Below are 20,244 nucleotides of genomic sequence, written 5' to 3' on the forward strand. Positions count from 1 at the left end.
AATCAGCTTTATTATTTGATTTGTTTGTTTTTTGTTTGTTTTTTTTAAAAGCAGCTCACCTTTTTGCTCAATAAGGAAGTTATGGCTCTAGTAGGGCAGGCCCTTTACTTCTGGGAAGGAATTAAGCCTTGCAGATTCATACTAAAGCCCTATTTAGCCATCAAGAAAAAAAGTAATATAGACTTTAGTTCCCACAACAGCCCCCAAGAAAATAAAAACACACTACCAAGCTTCCTAATGATAGCATCTTCACTAATTCAATTTCAGGATGCTGCTCAAGCTTAAGACATTTTTAAAGACAAAGACATTTTAATAAGACAAAAGGCAAGAACTAGAAAGAATGGATGTATTGGTTATCATGAAATGCTAAGTTTTAGAATAAGGTTTTTGCCTCTCTTAGGAGAGATGCCTTGAATGAACCAGTCTCAAGAAAAAAATATAAAAACCCTGATCCTTTCTTATAAATACCAGAATGTAGCTTCTCTAGCTATTAGTACTATATAAATGCTTTGATTTCAGAAGTTGCCAAAATCTTTCTAGTTCAAAATTGTTTTGGGATGGTAGGAGGTTCTACTAGGTGTGGCAGGCAACCGATTTTGTTACCTAATTCTTCAAATTTAAAGAGTTCATGCTATTTTAGACTTGATTTTGGCAATTAGTGTGAACATCAGAGGAGCTGGATGTAGAAAATAAACTGGGATTTAGTGATCCAATGTAAATTGAATGAAAGGATAAATACAGGTCCTTAACTTAGAATGTTATGTTTAAAGAACGAACACTTTGTAAAACCAAGCGAACTCAGTGACGTGGACTAGACTGAAGTTTAAGAACCTGAATATAGCATAGCAAGTAAGGGGAACACGTGCATATAAGATCTTCAGCCTTAAATGAATGAATAAAATCACCTCAAAAATGATTTAGAGAGTCCATAAGAAATGGAAGAAAATAATACATCAGACCTAGAGTGATGTGCCCTAGAGGTCAAAAAGCATTGGGATATAGCAAGAATTGCCAAAACTCAAGCTGAATTAGGACTTCGCAAAGAAATAAAGTAGCAAAAGGTTCTTTATTTGCATAAATGAAGAGACAAAAAGAAAAAGGAGTGCATTAGCTATGCAGTGACAATGGGATAGAGATCAGAGAGAATGCAGGCACAGCTCAAAAACAAAAAAGCAGTTTTCAATAAAGAGAATTAGTTAGAACATGGAAGAAGAGGCAGGACAGCTAGTGGGAAATGAAAAATTAAATGAAGCATAACTCAAGAGTGCTTAATGATTTCAAGTTAGGCAGCCAAATAATCTCCACTCCAAAATTCTGAAAGAATTAAACACATGAAGTTGTAGATCTTGATGAATCAATTAAAAATATCTGCTTGAAACTGCTGGAGGAGGGGACTGTAGTATTTATTTTTTAAGAATGGGAAGAAAAATGATTTGGGTAATTACAGACCCATTAGTATACAAGAATTTAGAACAAATTTTGAAGGACAATGTGTAATCAAAAGAGTTTACTCAAAAGGCTGATCACACCAAACTAACTTTTTTTTTTTATAAGAAAACTGCTTTGTAGATAAAGCAAGTGTAGCAAGATCTAATTATCTAGACTTCAGTGAAGCATTTGATCCAGTAGTACAGGATAATTTATTAATTCACATAAAGATAATCATTAATAAGAGAACTGTAAGAGATTAAGAAACAAGCTAAAGGAAGTATGACAAAAAAAAGATGTAGGGCTGCTACTAGTGTTGTAACTAACAAAACATCCCCATAGATCTGTCTTGGGACCAATCTTATTTTTTCCCATTTATAACCTTGATACAAGAAATAAGAACTTATTAATGAAATGTTTAAGAAACAGAATGGAAATAATCATAAATAAAAAGGAAATTTGAAGCATTATACTAAAAGAACTGGATGACCTTAAGAGTTGGAGTTGCAAAATTAGAATAAGATTATGCACATGACCACGCACATTAGTAATAATACTAGTTTTTTCTTTAAACCGGGAGCTCCTTAGTTAGAAGCAGCGGAGGAAATAAAAGACCAAGGTACGCTACTAGGACACAGGATTACTACGTGATAGAGCCATGAAAAAAGGCAAATGCAATCCAAGAAAGTATGGGGAGAGATATTTTTGGTTAAGTATGACTGACACTGGTTGGAGGCACTGGTGAGAACTTATCTGGAATACTGCATACAAATGTGTGTCCAAAATTAAAGAATGATTAATTTTAGAACAGATGCAAAAAAGGGCTACAAGGATGAAGAATACAATGGATGGCCTATCTTATGAAAAGAGATTAAGAGAACTTGTTTTATTAAATGAAGCTTAATTAACAAAATGAACACTAACAAGGGATATAGTTGCTGTCCATAAATACTAGTGACAGAAAGGAATATTCAAGTTAAATGACAATACAGGAACAAAACCAAGATGTGAATGAATCAGATTTGAATACTTTTCAATAAAAATAGTAAGATTTCTCTCCTTTTCAGAAGAGTAAGCTTTTTGGCACAACGTTCTAGGAGGAGGAACAGGGACAAAAATCCTAACTATTTTTAAGATGGAGCTTGATCAGTTTAGGGAAAGGAGATAGGATAGGACTGTTTGCAAAGACATGAAACTGGATTCAACAGCACAAAAAAACTTTGCCAGTCCATGTTCTTATTTGCCTTGAAGGAGTTTCTAGGATAGTCTTTGACAACAATTTATTCAATATGTTTTGTTTATAGCCTGAATGTTAGCTATACATTTAAAAAACAGTCAGATAGCATATCTACAGAATGATATATATTGGTAGGTGTTCTATCAAGATTTTCAAACACCAATCCTTTTAGATGTGGTACATCCTCTCAGGCATTTCATCAAGGGTAAATTCTAGAAAATGAGCATTAGCTTTTTCTTGAGCTAAAAGAGTATTAAGAGGGCTTCCATTAGGAATCTCAGTTCTCACGGTTCCTAGTCTATTTATAAAGACTAAATGAATGTGTCTGTGCTTGCCCATGATATGATATCAAGAAAGAGTATCACAAAACTTTAAGAACAGAAATAAAAGTAGAACCACCTTGTTTTTTTAATAGATTACTGAAAAACAGAAAGTTTATTTTAAGATCTTTATCTTAAATTACTTTACATCTCAAATATGTTCCCAGACCATGAAACCTGCATCAATGTCAAAATAGTCCAGTGTGATCCCAGAAAAAAAAAATACAGTTTACTGATCTACAATGAAATTGACAAATAGGAGGGAAGAAAACCTCGGTTCTAAATCCCCAATACTAAAACAGTGTTCAAATGAACAGCTGATTTGCTCCCCTCTCTCTCCAGTCTGGCCCATAAGAGCAACTGACTATACAAAAAAAATTGGCTCTGATCTCCAGCAATCATATCTCCAAAAGGGAATCCAGTCCCCATATATGATAATGGCTGATGAGTTGCACATGGGCTCAGAATGCTCTCCTCAGAGTTGATCAGAGCTTGCTAAGAGAAAAAGTTCCACATGGACAAATTAGTATTCCCAATAAACAAAAAGGTACCTTTCAATTGGAGTGATGATGCTATGAAGAGCACCTGCAAACTTTATCAGATTACACTGAAAAGTATCTGAGTCTAGCATTAAAGGTCTGGGAACTAGGTTGATGAGATCAGTAAAAAATGACTTTTTGCAAGCTAGAAAAAAGCATTGTGTCTAAATTATGTCACCAGCTATATTTTAATTATAATAAATGGACTTCTGGCTATGGATAAAACAGAACAACAGTATAATAAGGGGATAAAACACAGCACTGCGCAGGGATGCATCTGAGCTCTTCATCTCGTTCTCTGTTCTCTTACATGGTGATGCAACAGTGTCCACTTGCAACCAAGGATTTAAAAAAAAAAAAAGACTAAAGACTATAACCAGACTCCCTGAAGAAACAGGAGCGTGCAAAAATTCCAAACTGCAAATGATAGCCTCTGCTTGATTGACAACTTGCAGGAATAAACCCGTATGCTCTGAATCAGTGGATGATGGAACACTGACAACATTGATTCCTCAAAATAAGGGTTATACAGTTCTGAAATGCTTAAATCATCATTTTATGTATTTTCCTTAGAATTGAAGTTCAGCCTTAAGAATACAAATAAGCATCACCAGATCTAGTAGAACCATCTTTGCTAAACATCATGCTCCACATAAAGGAGGCTAAAGTCATTTTCTAATCTTAGCTTGAAATAATACAGCAGTTCAAAAGAGAACAAGGAAAGAACCGATTCACCCAGAAGTCCTCATTCTGCAACTGCATGTGTGCTGGCAAAATCCAGCTCATGTGGGACCCCCATTCATTTCAATGGAGTTCTGCACAGTCAAAGGATTCCACCTTTGTAATTTCAGTTGCAGGATCAGGACCCAAGTCTGCATATATAATAACTATGAAATGTTTTCTGAAATGGAAATCTCACAGATATCAGGAAACCTACATTCACAAATTTAAATTTTTCCATCTGATCTTTGGATTTGGTAACAACCTTTTGTGTGTATATATGGTATTGTCAGTTACTGTTTTTTTATTATGGTCTTGGACTGCATCACTGAAAACTTTAACTAACTTCAAAGTTGAGAATATATAAATTGATTTGCTCACTCTAATTAAATCCTCAATCATACATGTAGCGCAGTTCAGAGATCCCATGTGAATATAAATATTTAAAAACAGTGAGGAAAAGAAGATGAGAAGAATGATACAAACTAGAAACAAAAAAGCCACCATACATCCTATGGAAAAAAAATGACTGAATTAACAATGCATAGTACACCAATTACACCAACTTATTTAGGAATGCAATACTTTCAAGAATTAGGTCCCGAACTTAGAGAGTTAATTTCAGAGCTCATTTCTGAAAAATCATGTCTGCATTTTTGGACTTCTTAGTGTTAACTCAATACTTTTCCCACAAATTAGATTAACTTGTATTAGCTTTCTTATAAAGATTAGATGAATTCAGCTTGAGTGTGCCTCTTATTTTTTTATTCATATAACCAGTATAAAAGCAAAACTGAAGGGAAAAAAGATGGATTTATTATGCTCACCAAATTTTCTGAAAGGTGATGTGATAAGTACTTCTCATCCCATATAACTATCAAATATAGATTTGACAGTCAAATGTTTGGTTAATATAGACTAGCCAAATTCCCTGATGGGCACAGCTCTGAGAAGTCCAGGTTGTTTTCTTACTTCATTAAAATTCAAAACAATGATAGTATTTGCCAGTAATGCTGAAGAACGTAAAACAGTATTTGTGACAGGTTTAGAACAGTGTGTTTTTGTAGAGCAGGTTATCATATGCACTTCCTCTAGTAAGTGCCAATAAAATTCTCACTTAATTTAAATGACATGCTACAAAATATAAATGTTTATTCCATTTGGGCTTTTTTGTTATTTTACTCTATCTCCAAAAACTTCTAACAATTTGAATCTGCCAAAATTGTATTCTGTAAAAGCAAACTAAGAACCAAAACAATATTTCTCTCATTTCTACACCACATTCATATAAAAGTGTAAGCCTAATTTTTTGCAGGCCAAGAAAGTAAGAAGATGGACAAAAAAAAATTAATTATGTACAACAAAGTTTCATTTTCTAGATTGACAAATACGTTATTTTTTTAATATATTCTATAAATTAAACATTCTAAAAAAATGCAGCACCTGCAAATTGGTAGGCAACAAAGTCTCTTTACGAGCTGTTATATGACATCACTTAAACTCTTCTCTATACTGACATTCTTCCACTACCGTTACCTGAACTTTGAGGAGGCATATCTATACTATGATGGAAGCATGCCCTGGCTACAAAAGGGCCAAGCACACCAGGCTGGCCCAGGCTCACTCATGGTGATTTAAAACCTGAAGTAAGGCAGTTAAAACCACCCCAGGGTCCTCCCTAGTGACCAAAATCTCAGGCATGTCAGAAAACAAGGTCTTAAGAGAAACTTCAGCGGGATGCCCCAGAACACAGAATACAGCAGTCCCATCCAGGATCTTTGAGAAACCTTGTATATTCAAACTATATGCGTTACAGAAGAAATGCAGGCTTAGCAACCTTTTCTATGTTTTCAAACAAAGGGATGTTTGACAGAAGTAAGTTGTTTCAGCCTCTTACATGGCATTTAAAAAATACCCAGATATATGATAAAACAACTTAATAAAATGTGTGACCTACTAATTTTATCTAGTTGAAATAGCAGTCATTACAATTTTACTTTAAAAAGGGACATTATGAAGTAATTTTGAAATATTACAATCTTTCCTGAAAAAAACCTGATGACTTGGAGGGAAAAAGGCCGAATAGAAAGATATTTGTCTTAAATGCACTTACACAAAGGTATCATCACATCTTTGAATATCTTATGTTTTAGTATGCAATAAGGATAGGCAACTTGGTGATTTTCAGTTAGCTGAGTTCAGGAAAATCATCTCTGATAGATCCATACTTAAATTTTATGTTTAAGGTAAACAAATATAATCATTTCATCCAAATTCTTGGAAAGAAGAGGCAGTCTACTTTAACCTTTATGCTAAACTTGGAAAGACAATAAAAAAGGTAAAATATTCAATGCTGTGAAAAACAACAAATAACCTTCATTAATGTTGAAATGTATAACATAATTTTAGTACAGAAAAATTCTCTATTAAAATTTTTACATTCTTGTGAAACTAAATACCTATCAGAAGAGTTTACCACCTCTGCAGCATTTTCCTAGTTGTAGTGTTTATAAAGCCACAGTATCAAGTAGCACCACTCTTAAACCCTCCTAGTAGACATTTATTTTTCTAAAACCAGCAAATTCAATAATAGTTAAAATTCAAAGATTTTTGGAAAGCTTCTCAAAACTAAGAGTGTAAGATTATCTTTTTCCCTCTTCACAAAATAGCAACACACTGATAAAAGTAGTAAGTTATGTAACTTTCAAAATAAAGTGTAGTCTCTCATCCTGCAACAGAAAACAAACTAGAGAAGTAAATGAGCTTCACAACATGAAGTGGTCCACACCTCCATGAATCTACTTACAAGATGAGGCCCTGTAACATGAAAGTCAGGGGATGGAAACCTTAATTTTTTCAAAGTGATTTCAGTCCCATCACACATTTTGCATCTTCTACTCCTGCTCTGGTTAAATGAATTTCAACATTTTGCATTTTGTTTTTATGCTATTAAACCTACACTCACTCACTCTTTCCCTCTCTCCTGATAGTCTTCTTAGGCATACTGAATCTTAAACAATGACATTTGCCTTATGAAAGAAAACTTGTATTTTTTTCTAAACATACATTAAAAGGAAAATGTGTGTGCAATATAGCTACTTAAGTGCTACTATTAGAAACATACACACAAACTTCTGACAGAATTGGTAACCTTAATATGTTTCATCAATATGATTGTGTGCATTTTTGTTCCACTTCATCTGCAAGTGTCACTATAGTGGAATTTCCTGTGAGATCTTACGAAAGATTTATGGCAGGTTTCAACCTAGCGATCTAGACAAACTCCTTTGAGGTAAATACAAAATAGTAAAAAACTAAACAAAGCAAAAGAAAAGAATAAGAAAACCCCTAAACCATCTCTGTCTCTCTCTGCCTTTGCTTGCTATACCATTCAGCTTTTGTATTTCATCATCTGAAGCTAGCTGAATTGTTCTGATAAGGACAAGTGCATTCACTGTGGGAAAGTATATGAACACTGGACACAATGTTTACTCTGAACTACAAGTCAGAGAAAATGCTCCACAGTTTCTTAGATTTACTAGTATGATGCCTCCTCCGGAGCACTTCTAGCATGAAAGAATGGAGCAGGGTTCTTGTATGCAGTAGGGGTCTGAATGAACATTTGACTGATTCAGTCAGACCACCCAGGTCTCTGGAAAAAGACCTAGAACATCAGAAGACAGAACAGTTATCCTAAAGTGGATCTTGAAGATCACAGTCACTATGGATCCGACTGTAGGTAGGCATGATGCCCATGAGCACAAGATCAGAGTCATCTGACAGTGTCCATCAGTACTGTGCACGTGGTCTGTGACTGCTCCTGCACAAAAGGCAATGGTTTCACTCCGTTCTCTTGCAAGTCAAAGCTAAATGCTGCTTATGACTTCAAAAAACAGAGAGAATGCAAGTTGTGCAATTCACACCGGTGTCTCAAAGAACCAGTTACTATAGATTAAGTAACTGTTCTTTAAGCTTCAGTCTGGATTCCATAGGTTAAAGGCAAAAAGAAAATCAACTTTGAAGGGCTGGAAACAGGAACATCTGATGTTTCAGACAGAGAAAAAAGTAACATTTTCCCATATTTGTCTTCCGAGATGGTTACCATGCCAAAGGCCTAATGTCTGAAAATCCTGGAAAAACTCATTAAAGAATCTATGTGCGATACACTTGTTGAGGGTACGATTCTAATGACAGCCAGCATGGCTTTGTCATGGGTAGGTCTTGTCTTACCAATCTCATTTCTTTCTATAAAGAGGTCTCTTGCCACCTGGACACTAGAGAGAAGGTCAACATTATATACCTAGACTTCCAAAAGGCTTTTGATCTAGTATCCCATTATATCCTTGTGGAAAAATTGGAAGATTGTGGGCTTCACTGCTCAACAGTTCAGTGGGTGGAAAACTGACCGCATGGTAGGACCCAGAGAGTTCTCATCTGTCATCCTGGCAAGAAGGGTTCAGTGGTGTCCCTCAGGTGCACATGGCTTGGACATGTGTTTTTCAACGTCTTTATCAATGATTTGGATGTGGGTGCGAGAAGTTCACTGGCCAAGTTTGCAGACAACACCAAGTTATGGGGAACCATGGTCATGCAGATACAGGCAGACCTGGACAGGTGGAAAAACTTGAGAGGGTCCACAGAAGAGGCACCCACCTGTATGATCAGGGACTTGCAAGACGAGCCATATGAGGAGAGGCTGAGGGACTTGGGTCTCTTCAGCCCACAGAAGAGAAGACTGAGAGGGGACTTGGTAGCAGCTTACCAGTACATCAGGGGAGTACAAGAACTTGGTGAACAGCTGCTCACCAGGGCACCCCTGGGGAAGACCAGGAGCAATGGATACAAACCTCTAGAAAGCCGCTTCGGGCTCAACTCCAGGAAAAACGCCTGAACGATCAGGGTGTCCAGACTGTGGAATAAACTCCCTCTAGTGGCGATGCAGTCACCTACCCTGGAAATCTTCAAAAGGAGACTGGACAGTTACCTTGCTGGGGTCACTTGACCCCAGTTGTCTTTTTCTGCCTAGTGCAGGGGGACGGGACCCAATGATCTACAAGGTCCCTCCCAGCACCTAATAATCTATTAATCTAAGTACTGGTTTGGGAAGACTACTAGTAGATTAACCTATTCATTTAGGTGAAGCTGCAGAGCAATAATGTGATAAAGGGGGTTTGAAGAGGTCTGACAATATGTGCTTCAAGTTCATCAAACCTTTATGCTGAAGTGCAGCAATAGTGGGCAATGACCATAATGGAGGCTCCAGGAAAACCAGATTAAGATCCCAAGTCAGACTCAGTTCTTTAAGGGGAGGGTAAGTATGCAACACACCCTTGAGAAATGTTGATACTAGGGTATGAAAATTCAGAGCTTGATACAGAGTTAATTATAAGAGCATTCTAACAACTAAGAGCCAGCACACACTGTTGGCACTTGAAGAGTTAGATGCAGTCAAGAACCTTTGGTACTGGGACCTTATCTGAGTCCTGGTATTTGACTGTCCATAAAGCAGAATTTTCCTTTTAGATGTGTGGCCTTCCTCCTCAAAAAGTTTCTGCTCCATGAGATATATCAAAACTTGTCAAGAACAGCATCTATCAGTACTCTTTGATGAACCAACATGAGTGTAGTGACTGCTTCTCACTGCAAAGCATTTAAACTTAATCAGACATCAAGACCAGGCAGACAGAGATACAGCAAAAGCTCTGTAATGCGGCACCCATGGGGAATGGGGGGTACCAGATAACCAAATATGCTGGTTACCCAAGAGGCCCAAACAGGCATCTTTGCCTGTTTGGGCTGCCGCCCCTCCCACTGTACCACCACTCCTCCCTGGTGTCAGTCAGTATGCTGGGTGACAGGAGTGGGTCCCCATGCAGGATGCTTTCCCCTGGGTCGTGGGGCTTCAGCGAAACTGGAAGTGCCACAGTGGGCACCTCCTGTTTCACTTTTGCCCCATCAACCAGCATGCCAGTTAATGGAGCATGCCGGTTTCTAAGGTGCCGGATAACGCGGCTTTTACTGTAGAAGGAACCTGAATACACACAGGCAAGACATTCAACAGCCAGAAATGTTTCAGTCAGTATGAAGATAGGACAAGGTCATGCTGATATTCGACCTTGAAGATAATCTGTGCAGCACTGGGGGGAAAAGAGGCAAATTGGGGGCTGGGGGGCGGGGGGAAGAGGGGAAGGGAAGGAACTTGGGCACCACTTTAGCAACAAGGCATGCAGGCCAGATCCAACAATCTAAGTCCAAAATTACAAACCAAAGCGTCCACACTCAGTAGTCACTCTTAGGGTTTGGGAACTAAACCTCACTGGATACTTCCCTATTTGTTCTGTAGGTTGTCCAAATACTTGCAGATTTGCTTTTGTGCATGTACAGAATTATTGTAGCCTGATCATCACAGAGTCCAGAAAAATCAGTAGCAGTGCCCATTTCAGAAAGACACAAACAGGATCAGAGCCTTCACAAAAAGCAACTATGATTGCTTTAGGACAGTGGTGATCAACCTTTTTGCCCGGCGGGCCAGATGGGCAGTGCCCAGGCTGCTGGATCCACCTCGTAGTCCAGATCCAATGCCAAGTGGCCACAGCATGGCTCCATCCAGCCACGCAAAAGAAGACAGGGTCCCAACCCAACCTGGCTCCTTGGGGGAAGGAAGGAGGGAGCGTGGCCCAGCCCCACAGGCAGAGGGAGGGCAGGCAGGTCACAGCCCCAACCAAGTCCCACAGGGGGACAGTCATGGTCCAACCCCAACCCAGCCCTGCAGGGGAGAGAGGTTTGATGTGGCCCCACAAGGGGAAGGAAGGGATTTGAACCAACCCCAACTCAGGGAGCAGGGAAGGGCAACACAACAGTTGTTCCAGGTTGTGCGCTCAGGCTATTATATAAACATATGGGCTCCACCAGTAGTTGCTGCTCTTCTTTCATCATTACAAAAACAGCTATCCTTACCTCAGAAGACAAGTCCATATGCATGGATATACCTGAAATCCACACGACATTTAGTACGGATGGACACAGCTTATCCCGGAATAAGGTTTCTAAATTCCGGCAAGCTCTCCATGCAGAATGTAGGTTTTGTGGTGAGTTTCTTGTTTTTAATTGAACTTTTTAAAAGACATGTAATTTTCCCTATGCACTGTACAGAAGAACCTAAGTGCCTAATTCTGAGTTTTGGATTTCTGTCAGAGTGTGGCATTTAATTTGTAACATAATTATGCCCTTTATTTGATGTAAGGTCCTGGTAAAGGAAACTGGGCTCCAGCCTCTTTTGCAAGAAGTTTACGAACTTAGTACTCTCCTCTGTAGGAAACATTTTGGTAGCTTCTCATTGGTTAAATATTGATTCTGTGATTGATACATGTAGCAACCACTTGTGAGGGCTACTCCATGCCTAGTCTACTTAAAGAGCCTGTCACACTGTTAGTAGCTCCTGGAAAATGCAGGCACAGTGAGGTCGCATCATGGTAATAAATCCCAGTTCGCAGCTGCATGACCTTCTGGAAGAGATGACCAAGCACATTGTTACTCCTTTACTTAGTGCCCTGTGGAATCCAATAAAGAGCTAGAATGTTCATAGGTCAGCCAGATGATCCTAAATATTAATACACTCATATGTGGTTTCAAAACATCCTGGGACCACTTCTTTGCCTCTGAAAATAGTTTAGGCAGGTACCTTAACCTGTTCCTGGTGTATTTATGGATTACATTCATGGACAGGGAGGACACATTTTCTGGATCCAGCCACTAAGTAAGTTCTTAAGCACTGGAAGTACTATTATGTTCTCTTCTGAGAGAAGCCATACCATATACAGATATATGCTCTTCTCAGAGTGATTTAACCTTGACTGTTCCCAATTTATTTGTCTCCTGGACTGTCCATTTTTACTGGCAGAAAGAGTATGAATATCTGCATACACGTGGTTTCTCAGTGACCCTCCCAAGAAAAAAATGAATGTCTGTATGAGGCCAAAGTAACTTCATACCCTCAATAACGAAGTAACATGTTTTAGTCTATTCCTCCAGCAATGCCTTATGCTTGGAGCCATGATACTTTTGCACATCACCACCTACAGACTTGACTGCTGTGCTGGACTAGCCTAGTGTCACCTAAAAGGTCCATCAATACCTGCCAGCCAGTCTGCTGCAATTACTTCTCTGAGGTCATATGTTGTCTTGTAGGAACTTCAACAAGTTTCATTATAATAGTTGCAAGCCCCTGGCAGATATTTCCATCAAGCAACAAGTGATATAATTCAATAGAAGCTGTCACACCATATGACCTACTTCACATTGAAGGGGGAAGCTATATAGAGGGGAAAAAAAGCATCCTGGAAACTTGCTTTGCCAGCACCTGCCAGCTGTGCTGGGAATGAGAAGTCATCTGGGCTCCCCTTGGGTGAAGGAACTACTTCCCCAATCCTTGTGTAGATCCAGAGAGACCCATTCAAAGGTCAAGGAAACTGCACAGAAGCAGCAGGGCTCAAACTGGCCTGGAGCTTTATGTGCTTGTCCTGCCCACAAGTTTCTGAACAAATTCCCTCCTCCAAATCCTTACCAATTTCAGACAAATAAAGCATGTCACCTAAAAATTTGTTTACACCTTGGTTTTCACAAAAAGGTGCTAATGGTTACTTAAAGAAGCAGACTTAAGGCTGCTTAAAGAAGGGGAAAAGGGGCAGTGAATAAGGACTGCTCCCACTATTGTATCCCTAGGAAGCAGTTAAGCATAAGAGAGTGTGAGAATGAGAGCATAAATTGACCCTGAGATGCTGGAGGACCTGGCCAAACACTAATCACCCTGTGTGACATGTCACACATTCAAACTAAAAGTTTGGTAGAAACCAGCTACAAAAAATGTTCTACATTTTTCAAGCAATAACTCCCTGGCTCTTTGGCCATTTGTATGTCTGATTGACATTTTTATTGTGCAATAATTGCTTTGCACACATAGCACGTCTACATTTATTGTGCAGTTAGCCAGTTAACTGCAACTGCACAACAAAGGTAATGTGTCTGGGGATGCCAGTAAGATGCCATCCCTAAATAGATCAGGTTTTTTTGAAGTACTTGTGTCCAATTTCAATTTTTCCTCTAGCACTGATACCACAACTTAGTTCAGAAACCAGATACCAATTCTTTACCCATTTCACTATAGTGAAATATAGTGTCACAAGGCTTTAGGCTTTACAAAGCAATCCCTTTATTTACAAGTAGAGCAGTTTTTAAAAAGCACAATAATGAATAATGAATGAGATTCCTTCATTAAGGACTATGGCTACTGACAGACTTGGGGGGTGGGAAGGAACAAAAAACAAAAACAAATGAAGAACCCAGTCCCCCCTCCCTCCCCCCCACAAGAGCCAAAACAAAACAAAAATGCTCTTTACTGAAAGAGACAGCACGTTATTTGGACTCAACTCCACAGCATTTGTATAAATTGGGTGCTTCAACCGTTAGATAAAAGCACCAAACCCGCCCCCCTAAGTAACCAGCCCATACAGATGTTGGGCGAGCTGGGTCAAAATAACACGATGCCTCTAACGCCCCAATGCCCTTTCAAACCAACGCTGAGCACACGGCATGTGCTGGGCTCAAAACAGGGGCACACAGAGTTTAAAGTAAAGTGTCATTTTTGGTTTGCGGTTTGTTTGGCGTTTTTTTTTGGGGGGGGGGGGGGGGGGCTACATCTGTAAGCAACCTACATTTATAGTATCAGAATCTCTGCAACGGTCCTAAGGAGGTCCTGAAGTGACATAAATAATCCAGGACTGGTACTACTAATGTCTCATCTGATGAGACAGATCAGTAAGCCTTTGTAACTGAAGGAAGATGCTAGGCTTTGTTTAGCTCCCAGGTCAGGTTTGTCTTAGTGATTTCTCCCAGCTGGAGTTAAGAACCAAATTAAGATGGAATTTAGCTACTCAGCAGTTTCCATCCTGGTGCAATGAACAAGCAAGAGAACTGACAGAGAATAAGGGATTCTCTGCCATTTATGCTTTCATACAGAAGAACAAGGAGGTACAAGGCACATATACAACCCCAGCCAGTGCTATTCAAAAGACTCTGATTTTGTGCAAGTGAGGCATATGCACAGACAGATATTCATATGATGAAAATCACCGATCAAGTTCATTTTTGGTAAAGTTATAGGTAAAACAGGAGTTTACTATACTATTCACTTCAATGAAGCCAGGATGTCACCCTCCTTACCCCTCCAGCCACACACATGCGCACCAACTGCCCCACATAATTTAGAGGATTAATTAGTACAGTGAAAAAATACAGAAAAGCAGCTCAACGTATTTCTGTAATAAGTAAATAAAGGATAGTTACCATGTTGAAGTAAGACCTAATTTTGACCCCTCTTGCCAGATCCCACACTATGACATTGCCATCATGGCCAGCAGAGAAGAGAACTCTAGGATCAAATGGATGAGGTTCAAGAACAAACACTTCATCCTCATGTCCCTGAAATTAAATATATATTATTTTAAATGTGCTGTTGAGAATAAAAAAGAATGGCTCAAATAATATAAACAGATACAATTATCACTATAGTATCAGCAGTATAAACATGCAAATAGCTCATAACAATGTGAACCTATATAAAAATGTCAAACATACAACAGCAGTTTGACAACTCTACTAGCTTCTCATTTCTCTGGCCCTTCATCCAATATTCTTCTCTGTTCTCTCTCAGGACAATTTGAAATACATTATTATGAGCATGTCAGCTGTGGGATCCCTGGGTCCTCACAGCTGAGACCCAGAGCTCCATTAGCTGTGAGACTCTCAGTTCCAGCTGCAGGGTGGCACAGCCAGGACCAAAGAGCTCTGTGTGAGACCAAGGATTTCACATACCCCCAAGACTAGGGGATCACAGGATCCACAATCCCCCAGGCTCAGAGGTTGCACCTCGGTCGGTGGGAGCCCTGTCAGATGCAGGGACTCTCAGTCCCAGCTGCATGTGGTCCCCCATGGCCAGGGGCCCAGTCAGCAAAGAGGGCTCCCAGCTGTGGGTGCCTGCTTCTCATAGATGCAGGGAAACCCAGGACTGGGCTCCCCCCTACACTGGTAATAAGATGCGATTAGCTCTAATGTGCAATCCCACAATTGTGCCTCCCACCACGTACATGTGGCAAGGCAGGAGTGATTGTGTGGATCACACATTAAATCCAATCATGCATTTACCTGCACGAGTATAGGGGGCCGCAGGAAGAGTAGAGTAAATAAATGTAAAAGAATTATTTCATGCCCAAAAGATGAGGGTGTAACAAGGACTGGTTTCTGTGATGCAACAGAGGAATTAATGCACCCCCAGTCAGACTTTCATAGCAGTACCAAAGATTCTGTACATTTGTATAGCAAGAAAAGAGGTATGGGAATATTTATGCACAGAAAATTCTTACTTCTTTATTACATAAGATTAACAATTCACATTGCCAATAATTTCAAGACAGCAAGACCAAGAATGGTGTCTCCTTTCTCACTTATGGACACTTATATCTCCAAAGCAAGCATGGCAAATCTCTGAAATGTTAGTTCAGGGTAAGTATCGGTATATGTATTTCTAAATTAGATTTTGATTGAAACAAAAAAAATTAACATCTACAGCTAATAATTGGCAAGGCATGTTATGGTGACCTTCAAAAAGGGAGATATGGGGTAAGCTTTTACTGGCCTCAAACTTGGTATGCATTTTCATGTTGAAAATAAGATCAAGAACCTTACCATAAGGACATGAATAAGTTGGCCAGTGAAAGAATTCCAAACTTTTAGAGTCATGTTATTAACTGCAGTTATAACAGAGTTGTCATGGCGGTCCCATGCCACCATTGTTACTTTCAGTTTTGTGATTTTGTCTTCTACTCCTTGCAGACTTTGTCTAGAAATAAATAGCAAAAAGGAGTTTCAAAACAATTAAAATTAATTTGCCAAAACTTTTCGTTTGTCCAGAAATGTACTTTTTTTTTTTTTTTTTTTTTTTTTTATAAACAGAGTCAGAATTGCAAATTTTTCAGTGTTTACATTTCCTACTGAAGGCAATAATACATTTCTGCAACAATACGCACAACTGAAAAACTAGACATATGATGGAAATAAGTGCAACAATACATGCCCAACCGGAAAAAAACAATTCAGTGTTCTTAAAGTAATTCATAAAGTGGCATTCTAAGCAGCAGCAGGTTTCACAGGCCACACTGATGCATCTGTGTAATTTTTATCTTCAGATACTGCCCTCTGATACCCCTTCAACCTATGTAAATGGAATGGAACATGTAGCAAGGTAGAAAAATCTGAAGAAAAACCTGTCCGCATACATAGGCAATTTTGGCTTACAGAACCTCTATTATTGGTGATTACATGTAAAAAAAAAAAAAAAAAAAAAAAAAAAAATTGTCCTACAGCTCTGTCAATCACATTGCTGGGGTTGGAGAGAGGGGAGAAGAAGGTCACCTTCAGATGAAAAAGGTCTAAGGTAATGAACATGGAACTCCACAACATCTTATATTCAAAGAATTTTGTAGGACACAGCCTCACTTAAGCAAACAGGTGAAGTCCAAGCTCCATCAATGTCATCAGGAAAACCCACTGACCTCAATGTGGCCAGGATTTCACCCACTGTTCAGAGCCTTACCTCCCTCCCATTGCATCTGAAAGAGTAGCTCATCTCAAATGTCATGTTTATTAATGATTTTGGATTATAATTCGTATGCGTTTCTTAGTATTTCCGAATTTATAAACTTTAAAACACCCCTCCCACCCCAGAGACTATTCCTGTAAAGTGTTGGGAATACATTCAGTTATTATCCCTCCAAGTGGTCCTATGCCTTACAAGGACCTTTGGGAGAGTGGGAAGAAAAAGGGAGAGGAGGGTGGAGGGACATGGCAGGTGGAACAGTGTTAACACTTACCAAGACATGAGACAGGAAAGGTACCTCTATGCTAGAGACTTCAATGTAATGGAGAGAGAGCTTATTTAAAGCTACATCTTTGGGATCTCAAGTACCAAAATCAGTCCACCTCAACTAACCTACAGGCTTGACATTACTTAAAAAAGGGAAGGATTTGCAGTACAGCTATACCAGCAAATCCTTTTAAGACTTGCTTACTATACCAGCAAGACAATGCTTTTGTCAATTCAGATTATCCATCACCTAGTATTGTGATACTGCCCATATCTTTAAGCAAAGCTGGACCTTTCCACCCTGGTTCCAAAAACATAGCTATGAATTTTAATGCAGATATCTAGACAGTCTGGCTTGATTCATGCCTAGAGTAATGGTAGTCACCTTTTTGACAGGTTTGTCACAAATCCCTGACCTTCTCTCAATGGCATTCTGATCCTCACCCCCTCAGAAGTATACCTGATAAAGAGTTTGCACAATGGGGCACTGAAAAAGGTGCCTGAAGCTCACACGCCACACACAGCAGTTTCCCATACCACAGATGGCCAACCCTGGCTTGAAGGGTTTAAAAAGCAAAGCTTTTAATGTCTTGGTAACAAGAGCTAAAGTATATGTCAGGTGAGCTAATTTGAACAGCTGAATATCTGGTCAGATATCTAAAAAATAAAATTGGAAAGCCTACGCCAATACAACACGATCCACACTTAAGCATTCTGAAGTTATTCAAATGATGCATCAAACATTTGGGTTGAACAAGTTTCCAATATGCACCACAGATACTGTGATAGCAATCTGTTTCGTATAACTTACCCTGCTGGACGAGTAGCCATGTCTAACAAAATACTCTTCCATTCCCTTCGCTTAAATTGCCAGATACGTGCTGTCCCATCTCGACTTCCACTTACAAACCTACCCAAAAGAAGAAATCACACCTCAATATCAAATATAGGTAAGGAGGATGGTATGCAATTCATTCCTAATGTTTAAATCTGTAATATATTACTGCATAAATCTACCAACATATAGTATTTCCAAAATTCTGCACTGATGCTTTTAATAGAGCCCACTTCATACATCTAAGAGAGACATAAGATTGCTAAATTGTATTCCTCCTCCTGAACTACAGCCAGAAATAACTTCCCAAATATGCCAGTTGCACATGGATTTGTATGGTACCCTTCCACCTTCTGGTCAACTACTAATCTTGGAAATTGCCATACACAAGACTAGCTTAGAAACAACACTATATGGATTCTATACAATTGTCCCCTCACTGGAAACAGTGTAAATTCAGAGATTAAGTAGTGCATAATGCCAGGATAAATTAACCTGGAAAAATAAGACACCTAATTTGTACATGCAAAACCTATTTCTCCAGTAATTTGGTACTGCATATTTTCTAACTGTCACAGTATCTAAACTGACCATTTCTCCTTTACAACTCAAATTGCAGATGATTATGGTGAAGTTTCCCCAAGCTCCACTGAAGCTATTTATAATACAAAAAAACCTATATTAAAAATCCACCTCCCAAAATAATTCACTGTCAATGAAACTGAATTTCTTTCTTTAGCATCTTCTGTGCCATGGATCCAAAAACTTTTGCAGAACAGTCGTATCAAAATATTCAAAACAGACAAAATGCCCAAGTCCTTAGGTAGGCCTATGCTTGGATTAATTATGCCTTAAATCAAGTTACAACTGATTAAAAGAACCAGCTAGGATGAGTAAAGTACTATATCAGAAATAATTCTGAACTCTGCCAAGCTTTTGCCATATCCTGACAACACAAAAACTGGTCATTAAAAAATGATTATGCCTTTTTTGTAATGGGGGACAATAATTACAAAAGTTATACCATTATTGTTTTAAATAAAGGTATTTGGTAACTTTTGAGTTATCACTATTAGAAGGACATCTACAACATAAAAAAAATACAGAAAACTACAAAGGATACAACAGAATATTTATAGTGAACTGCAGAAAACAGTTAACATTTGGTAGTTTTCATAAAGCTGGAAAGAAGCCTGCTCTGAAGTAAAAAAATTATTCAAACGTTCATTTACTTACCTATTACTACTGTTAGAAAACTGAATGCTGTCAACTTTATCCTATGTAAAGAAGAAAGAAATTAACAGTGATTCCAAACTATCAGTGAATTTTAATCAGATACTTATGTATTTTTAAATAGTATTTACAGTATGCAACTCCAACTCTGGTATCTTCTCTGGCTGACCTGATCCAAAGAAATAAACCCTAATGATGTGATCTGTACTTCCAGTGGCCAGAAACATTCCACCTGAGAGGGACAAGCACAAATAAACAAGTCATGAGTAAAAAGGAAAGGTAACATTATCTGAATAATGACAAAGCTCTTGAATGTATAGAATTCATCTTTCCTAAATTTACATTTACTGCTTTTAACTATTTAATTTTTATGTCAAATTTCAAGCTACATGAAAAATCTGTTACACTGAGCTTGTCATACCATTTATATTATTTATGTCACAATGACTAGATAATCCTAATTTTTTCCTCAAAACAACAATGGCTACATATTTTAAGTAACTTTTAATAGGCAAAACAACTGTAGGGCTGTTTTTACAAGATCTGTGGAAAAGAAAATTAAATTCCAAATTAATATGGAATTTTTAAAGTTTTTTCTAGTCATTAGAAGTAGAATCTTCAAAAGTGTAAGTGACTTGGGAAATTAAGTCCCATTCTCAAAAGAAAAAAAATAGTTAAGGTATTTACAAGTTAAAGTTGCAATGAAAATTAAGAAGGTAAACTCGTGAATGTCTTGAAAATACATCTTGGACAATTTAGCAATTTTGTTCGTACTGCCTTAGCTAAATTTTGAAAAATCATGTTTCTTCTAGTGACCAAGAAAAATTCAAATTCTTCCAGAGTTTGGAAATTGATGCTTCTTGTCCAAGCCAAAACATAAGCCAGGGTTTTGTTTTTTTTAAATCATCTCCCTTACTATCAAGAAATACTAAAAGAAAGCTACAGGTCCCAAAAACGTATTAGCAATGTTTATATCAACTGATTCCCAAAGATGCCTATATAACAAGTATCTTATG

General features: G+C 38.3%; 1 protein-coding gene across 2 annotated transcripts in view; it reads right to left on the reverse strand.

The window, feature by feature from the left end:
• The window catches only part of PHIP (PHIP subunit of CUL4-Ring ligase complex), a 161,594-nt gene that overhangs the window by 73,577 nt on the left and 67,773 nt on the right, over positions 1-20,244 (reverse strand). For both annotated transcript variants that reach the window (XM_090035265.1, XM_090035273.1), the window contains exons 11-15: positions 19,360-19,460; positions 19,232-19,272; positions 17,972-18,070; positions 15,984-16,137; positions 14,586-14,720 (exon numbers count right to left, since the gene is read on the reverse strand). In XM_090035265.1, the coding sequence (XP_089891391.1) occupies positions 14,586-14,720; positions 15,984-16,137; positions 17,972-18,070; positions 19,232-19,272; positions 19,360-19,460 (530 nt within the window). The remainder of the gene's footprint in view (positions 1-14,585; positions 14,721-15,983; positions 16,138-17,971; positions 18,071-19,231; positions 19,273-19,359; positions 19,461-20,244) is intronic.

This window comes from Crocodylus siamensis, chromosome 1 (assembly GCF_052110815.1).
Source record: "Crocodylus siamensis isolate JL-2025a chromosome 1, ASM5211081v1, whole genome shotgun sequence".
NCBI lineage: Eukaryota > Metazoa > Chordata > Crocodylia > Crocodylidae > Crocodylus > Crocodylus siamensis.